General features: G+C 34.2%; 1 protein-coding gene across 2 annotated transcripts in view; it reads right to left on the minus strand.

Annotated features, from left to right (window-relative positions):
• The window catches only part of LOC102578569 (protein PHLOEM PROTEIN 2-LIKE A1-like), a 7,305-nt gene extending 3,636 nt beyond the window's left edge, over window positions 1–3,669 (minus strand). Inside the window, exons 1-3 of one of the 2 annotated variants that reach the window (XM_006356831.2) lie at window positions 3,337–3,669; window positions 2,572–2,681; window positions 1,393–2,004 (exon numbers count right to left, since the gene is read on the minus strand). In XM_006356831.2, the coding sequence (XP_006356893.1) occupies window positions 1,620–2,004; window positions 2,572–2,681; window positions 3,337–3,618 (777 nt within the window). In that variant the 5' untranslated portion in view covers window positions 3,619–3,669 and the 3' untranslated portion in view covers window positions 1,393–1,619. Of the gene's footprint in view, window positions 1–1,392; window positions 2,005–2,571; window positions 2,682–3,336 lie in introns of those variants that run through there. The other variant, XM_015313176.1, reaches the window with a different exon arrangement.
• Window positions 3,670–8,693: the final 5,024 nt, after the last annotated feature.

Below are 8,693 nucleotides of genomic sequence, written 5' to 3' on the forward strand. Positions count from 1 at the left end.
CTCTTTGGGAATACTTAGTCCCCATATACTTTTGAAGAAATGAACTTCAAGTATTAATTTTTACTCTTTACTCAACTTGAACTTTAAGTCTTAAAACAAAGTTAAAAGCATTTGCAAAAAACTTCTTGAAAAGACTCTAAGAACTTCCTAGACTTGGCTCTTGACTTTCCTTGAATTTGAATTTATGGATTCAAGGTTATGATTCATGTTTCTTGATGATTCCTAGATGTTTAGAAGTCATTTAGAGTAGTTAGAAACAATGGAAAGTGTTAGGACACTTTAGAATAACTTAAATAGGCTAAATAACGAAAAACTAGTGAAAAACGCCGATCCGGGCCCATCCCTGGTGCGCCGCGCCAAGCCCCAACTTACTGGGGCTCGTTTTGGGCGCACTGCAGGTGCGCCGCCCCAGCCTCCTGGCGCTATGGGGGCGCAACGCGCCTGGCTCTCCCCAAGTGCGTCTGACGACTTTTTCAACTCGTTTTCTGATCCTAAATCGTTTTAATCTGAATCTTTTTCCCAAATTCACCTTAGATTCATGTACCCAAATCATATACACAAAATCTTACCCAAACAACTCAAGGAAACAACACTTTAACATCAAGAAACTCATTCATCCCAACTCATATTCAAGAACGAAATCAATTCAAGAACAACTATCAAGGACATCAAATTCTCAATCTTTTTAAGGCGAAAATACGTTGAATTAAACATGCTTGGTGTGTGGGTAAACTAACCCAACGCTATGTGATGTCATACCTGGTAGGAATAAATCCTTGGTGAAAACCATAACTAAATGGATCGATCTTAATGAATCTTGCCCTTTCTTCTTCTTTCTCCTCTTTTCTCCTTTCTCGAATCCCTAGTGTAAATTTCCAATTTCTAAAACTGACTAAAATCTTATTTGACCCATATTAAACTCCTAAAAATGGATTAAAATAATAAGGCAAGGAAAAGACTAAAATACCCCTTAAAAATCCGGATTGGACATTTCCTTATTTGAACAGCCTAACTTCCAAAGGGTATATCTCACTCATACAAACTCGGAAATGCAAAATCTTGGCGGCGTTGGAAAGATAATTTCAAGGGATTTCCAACCATATCTGGAAGTACCTCTAACTCATCATGAGTCAGAAGTTATGACCGTTTGAAGTTGGCCAAAACTCAACTTATCCTAACTTTAGACAAATTTCCAGATTTTCATAATTTCCTAAAATGACTATTTTCAGTTCTTAGCTTCTTCCTAACTATTTCAAATTGTGAGATGTCACAGTATTAGTAGACATTATTCTTATAACCATTGATTTTTAAGATATCTTATCATGGTCAAAAAATGAAATTGAATGACGAACTTGTAATAAACATGTATATCTGATATAAATATAATAAAATTTGAACAATATCATATTGTAAATTGGTGTTACATAAATTGAAACAAAGTAATCAATCATTTTGTTCTTCCCCCTTTGTTTCTCCTAATGTACTTATAAGGAGGAAAAATCACCTATCTACATCCACCTACAACACCACAGGCTGACCTTTTTGTATATCCAACATAATGTATATATTGAGATAATATATATAACATAATTATCTTAATGAATCTGTAGATTAATTATTCAAATGAGGGGTGTAATTTTAACACCTTTGATAACAAGACCTGTTTTCCACTCCTTGTTTTCATCCAGATGAAACTGAATTTCCCCATGGGAATTAAATTGTGGATTGAAGAATTCCCCAGCTAAAATTTCAAATGATTTCTGAGAGCCTTTTTCTGCTAAATTAACTTTATTTTGTATAGCTTCATTCCATGTCTTTCCTGGTGGTATTAATACACTTCTAACTGGATTCTTACTCCATCCAGAAACATGTTTCCCTGTTCTGAATCGTAACACAAATTCAACTTTGTATTTCGTGTCTGGTGAAAGAAGCTCCGCGTTAAAGCTCCCATGAACTGAAAGTAACTTCACTTCTCCCATCACTGCTATTTCAGCGCTCATGTCTCTGTAAAATGTATTTTTACCTACTGTAAGTTTATCAGAAACAATCTCTACATGCCTTCACAAGTTAAGGTGTAGGGTAAGTCTACCTAGATTCTACTTCAAAGCAGTTGCGGACCTAGGATTTTCGTTCAGGAATAAACTTTATAAAATAAATTTAAGGGCCTCTTAATATGATTTTGCCTTAGGCCACGAGATCTGTTGAGTCGCCCCAGCATTCAGAATCGATAAAGTCTTTGGTAATATTAATATAAAATGCTTGTTATAAAGTTTCATATATATTATCGTAATGAGTAAAGGAAAAGTACAATTTTTGAAAAAGATTATGAAGCTGTAAAAAAAGAGAATATATACTCCACGCACTACATTATTCTTTTAGATATACATATGCATAATAGAGTTTTATATGTTTCTCATTTCGAAGCCTTTAATATTTTAATGAATATTAAAATAAAAGTTGAAAATTAAAAGTTGAAAATGGAAATGATAATAATTATTAAATTTATAGGAACCAAGGATTTGCAATTGAAAAATATTTTTAAAAAAATAGGAATAGTGATCAAGGGCTTACTCTTTTGATCTCTGCCATGTCCACTTACGATGATCCATTTGGTCAATAATTGTGAGATTTTTTGCAAATAACATGAAGCAATTTTTTCCTGTCTCTTTATCCACCCAATACTGCATTTATCCAAACTATATTAATTCCTCACCTCATATCTACCAATTATTAAAAACACAACAAACTAATAGAAATTGTAACTCCTTCTCCTATCATTTTTATTTGGTTATTTATTGATTTGACATATTCCGAAATTATTACTTTCCCAGCTTTCATTTAGCTGTCAGGTAAACTAAAAATATATTTATCATTTTTTTAAAAATCAAGAGAGATTATTTATTTATTACCAACTTTGGGGACACATAAATAAAATTAAAGAATTAATAAGAGATATATAAATCAATTAACACCTTAAGAAAATCTTATCATGACAACTAAATGAAATCTGGAGAATAATATATATATGGTATTAATTATCCTTCAAAATCAAAATTTCATTACTACTTCCATTCCATACGATATAGTATATGATATTCTTAGCTTTTATATATAATCCAAAATACAATAAAAAAGGTATTAATTGATATATTTTCACAAATTTACCTAAGTGGGTTTTACATAATAAAGAAATCACATTAAATAGGTACTATTTAATCAAGATTGATTTAGTAAACACCTCTTAGACCCTAAAAATACCATATATAATATGAATAAAAAGAGTAATATTTTTATATAATTATTTAATGATAAGGATAATTTGTGGTGTAAAACTACCTTGGTCTTGCCATCTGAAAAGACTATTCCTTGATAGAGAATGTCATAAAGTTTGTCCTTGCAGTAAGTATGGACATCCATAGATGCATCTTTTAGTATTTCTGAACATCTGTGTGGAAGATCATTTAGATCATTTGTATAACTAATTTGCACATTTGTATTGTTATCAACACTTGCACTTTTAGTACAAAGATAATTGTTGCAACAAAGACTCTGACCCATTTTTCTCATAAATACTTTATAATAATTATGAAATTGGGCTTTAAAGAAGCTAGAAAGCATCTATTCTCTATGAAATTGGGCATAATTTTTCATTATTATATGTTGCTAATGTTGTTGATGCCCTTTTATAAAAGTCTCTAGTGAAAAACAGAATTTTATATTAATAAAAAGTACGAGAATCATTTGATGGCTTAACTGGACATCTAATTATTCTTGTGTTTTCTTATTGTACTTTATTAGTCCTCCTATGTAATCAGAGTAACAAATTGTTGTTATTATATTTAAATTCTTTCTTATTTAGAAATGACGGTTTCAAGGACGAACACTGCTATATCATTTTTATGATGCAATTGACACGTACATAGTTGCAAAAGCATATTTAACCTGATAGAAGACACGTATCTTTATTAGCTATAGTTAAATACCATTTTACCCAATAAATATTATGAAAATTCCTATATGTAGAGAATAGCAGAAGAAATGTATAATTGGAGAACCCTTCTGCTAGCCCAAGATCGTTAACTAAGATCGGAAGATTCAACTAAAGAAGAGGAAGCTAGAAAGGAGAAAGAGTATTTTGGATAAAAGAACTTTGTTATAGAAGAAGACTCTTTGATATGGATTGTTCTTGGGTTGCTTACAAATGTACAAGACCATCCGCTATTTATACTTGTTCATGGATGGTTCTAGAAATTCTTCTAAGATACATCTACAAAGAAAATTCTAGTAAACTTTATCTTCTAGATATCTAGATATTTCTTTAAGATAATTATCCTAGATACTATCCTAGACTATTCTAGATTTTACTTAAGTACAAATATCAAAGATATTACTCTACAAAATCCTAGAAAGTTCTACTAAATATCTAAGATAGTTTTGTACCTCCAAAAAATCAACTTTAATTTTCACACTCCCCCTTAAAGTGATTTTTTTGGAAACTACCCCACACTTGTTGTGGAAGAACTCAAACGAAGCTTTGAGCCACGTCTTGGTGAAGATCTCAACAATTTCTTCCGAACTCCTCTTGCTTCATCAAATGATAAAGATTTTCCGTTATCGAATGAGCCATGTGAATCATCTCGTCGTTGAGTTCCTAGACTCCCCCTTTCTCTTAACTTGCCTGCAATTGTACTATTTGGAGATACATCTATGATGGACAAGTTTGGAACTCTGATGCTCAAAATTTTAGAACACTCTTCTTCCGATGCAACTACATAATATTGGGAGATTTCATTAGTAGTAGCCTCTTCATCTATTTGATTAGCATTTTCTTTATTTGCTTCCAATATTTGATCTAAGCCAATGACTGGCCTCAATATGGCTGACGATTGATCAGAGACTTCAACTTCCCATACATCTTCCTCAATACTTTCTCCATAAAGGTCACCATCGGCATATATAGGCACTGCTTGTTCAGAATCTAATTCCTTGATTTCTACGATAGAAGCTACCATATCACCAGTATGAACATCCTCAAGAGTTTGTTGCTTCATATCGATAACATCAGTGTCTTGCTTCTCCACGTGGTCGGCTATATTATATTCTATATCCTCGATCCACCCCTTTTCAGTATTGATGGAAATCATGGCATCTATTGCTCGAGCTTCAGCTACTAAACAATTTCCCCACTCTTCTTCTTCTTCAACAACTTTTTGAGCCATACTGCTTTCCTTGGCTCGGCAATATCTTTTTATGTGCCCCACTTCACCATAACGATAGCATCTGAGAGGCTTCTTACCATAGTAGTTAGAAGACTCTTCCTTCTCTCCAGGTGAGCGTGAACCACCTGAGGATCGAGAGTGTGGCACATCTCTTGTTTTTCCTTTAAAGTTCCTCTTGTTGGCTACAAGAGCATTTTCTTCTCCTTTGACAAATACACTAGCCAATTGCTTGGCTAGTAGTTCCTGTGACGACAATAAATTTTCAAACTCCTCCAAGGATGGTTGTTGAGCCCATCCTTGAATTGACGTCACAAATGGAATATATTCAGGTTTCAAACCACAAATGACAATTCTTCTCATTCGTGCTTCAGAAATAGCTTCTTCCGAATTTAATAAAGATATCTTAGAACATAAGTTCTTAATCTTCAAAAAATACTCGGCAATAGAAAGGTTACCTTGAGTGGTGTTAGCCAATTCATTCTCCAACATCTACAGTCGAGCTTCATTCTCCTTGTTGAACAAGCGATCGAGGGTCCTCCATATTTCATGAGCTGATTTACACTTTATAATGTGATCAAATAAGCCGGAGGAGATTGTCCTCTTCAGAATGAACTCTGCCTTCGCATTAACCTGCTTCCACTTCTTGAATTCACTGCTATTTTCTGGTCCGTCAACATGAGGACTTGTGTCATTCCCATTAACAACATCCCACAAATCCTCACCCACAAGGTATGATTCCATACATGTCTTCCATACCTTGTAATTGGACTGATTCAACAACTCCATCCCCAATCCATTAACACGGCAACTAAAATCCATGTACACAAACTAGTTGAATCTACCACCAACCTGATCTTGAAATAACACCCAGAAACCAATGTATGGTTATGGCTATGATACCATGTAGAGAATAGCAGAAGAAATGTATAATTGGAGAACCCTTCTGCTAGCCCAAGATCGTTAACTAAGATCGGAAGATTCAACTAAAGAAGAGGAAGCTAGAAAGGAGAAAGAGTATTTTGGATAAAAGAACTTTGTTATAGAAGAAGACTCTTTGATATGGAATTGTTCTTGGGTTGCTTACAAATGTACAAGACCATCCTCTATTTATACTTGTTCATGGATGGTTCTAGAATTCTTCTAAGATACATCTACAAAGAAAATTCTAGTAAACTTTATCTTCTAGATATCTAGATATTTCTTTAAGATAATTATCCTAGACTATTCTAGATTTTACTTAAGTAAAAATATCAAAGATATTACTCTACAAAATCCTAGAAAGTTCTACTAAATATCTAAGATAGTTTTGTACCTCCAAGAAATCAACTTTAATTTTCACACTATCCTTATTCATCCCATCTCTGATATACAAACTTCACTGCCTTGATATAGCTCTCTTGGAAATCGATGTTTTCCTTCTTGCTCAAATGTGAAAATATTTTTAACTCCTGGGAATACTTAGTTCCCGTATAATCTTTGAAGAAATGAAATTTACTCTTACTCTTTCCTCAACTCAAAGCTTAAGTCTTAAAACAAAGTTAAAACGTTTGTGAAAGACTTTTGAAATACTTTATGAACTTCTCTTGACTTTGATTCTTAACTTCTAGACTTGACTCTTAACTTTCCCTGAATTTGAATTTATGGATTCAAGGATTGTGATATGTGATAGGAAGGATCTCATGATATTTAGGATGTTTTTAGATAGTTAAACATCAGAAACGATCAAGAAATCACTGTCTGGAAACTAGTCCGCGACGCGGAGAAGTATTTACATATTTGGTCGCGAAAATAATTTTTGAGACAGACTGGTCCGTGACTGCTCCGCTCCCCGAGGAGAAATTTTCCCATCTTGAGGAATAGGTCTGCGTCGCGGACCTGGTACCCAGATTCACCCGACTTTTTCCTTCTTCATTTTCTAGCCCCAACTCGCCTAAATTCGGTTTTTTTCCCCAAATTCTCTTTAGATTCAGATACCCAGTAAATGTACCTAAGAACCTAACTCAAAACAACTCCATAATTCGATGCGATAATCTCAAAAACTTCTCAATCTCAGCCCAATTCAAGAACGAAAACAAATTCATGATCGCATATCAAGAACATCAAACTTTCAACCCTTTTTTGGACGAATTCACGCTGAAATAAACATGCTTGGCACGTGGGTGAACAAACCCAACGTTATGAGAGTCTCACATTCCTCGTAGGGATCACCCCTTGAAGAAATCCACAAGCGATTCTTAAAGAACTTAACGATTCTTGCTCCTTCTCCTCTTGGCTCCTCTTCTTTTCTCTTATATCAAAACCCTAACTTAGTTTTCGAAAGCGTAAACTGACCAAGTTCATTTTAGACCCCAATTAAACTCCTAAAAACAAAACAAAGTAATTTGGTAAGGAAAAGACCAAACTATCCTTCAAAATTTCGGATTACACTTTACTTATTTGAACAACCCAACTTTCAATGGGCATATCTCACTCATACGAACTCGAAATTGCGCAAACTCAGCGGCGTTGGAAAGATAATTCCAAGATATTTCCTACGATATCTGGAAGCACACATAAATCATCCTGAGATAGGAGTAAGGAAAAGACCAAACTACCCTTCAAAAATCCGGATTACACTTTCCTTATTTGAACAACCCAACTTCCAATGGGCATATCTCACTCATACGAACTCAAAATCGTGAAAACTCGGCGGCGTTGGAAATATAATTCCAAGATATTTCCTACGTTATCTGGAAGTACACCTAACTCATTCTGAGCTAGGAGTTATGGTTGTTTGAAGTTGACCAAAAACCCAAACTTAACATAACTTAACAAATTTCCAGATTTTTCATTCTCTCCTAAAATGACTATTTCCAATTCTAACTCTTTCTAGTTCTTTCAATTTGTGAGATGTTACAATATCTCCCCTATGGGAACATTCGTCCTCGAATGAGATTACTCTTACTAAGCTAAGGGTGTAACATCTAACATTCAACTCAAACACCCAACAAGCAATGTAAATACAACATGCCAACTTATAAATTAAAGAGTACTAAGAAAAGAATTAGTACCTTGATATGGAATTTCTCCAATCTCAAAGAGATGTGGATACCTCTTCTTCATATCTTCTTCAGCTTCCTAAGTAGCTTCCTCAACAAACTGGTTCCTCCAAAAAACTTTGATTGATGCTACTTCCTTAGTCCTCAACTTGTGAACTTGATGATCTAGAATCTGAACATGAATCTCCTCATAAGATAAGCTATCCTTGATCCCAATATCTTCAGTTGGTATGATACGTGAAGGATCTCCCATGCACTTCTTCAACATGGAGACATGAAATACCGGATGAACTGCTGCCAACTCTTGGGGTAGTTCTAACTCATAAGCTACATTACCAACCCTTTTGGATATTCTGTAAGGGCCAATAAACCAGGGACTAAGCTTCCCTTCTTACCAAACCTCATAACACCATTCATGGGTGAGACTTTTAGATAT

This window comes from Solanum tuberosum, unplaced genomic scaffold, assembly GCF_000226075.1.
Source record: "Solanum tuberosum cultivar DM 1-3 516 R44 unplaced genomic scaffold, SolTub_3.0 scf00235, whole genome shotgun sequence".
Classification (NCBI taxonomy): Eukaryota; Viridiplantae; Streptophyta; class Magnoliopsida; order Solanales; family Solanaceae; genus Solanum; species Solanum tuberosum.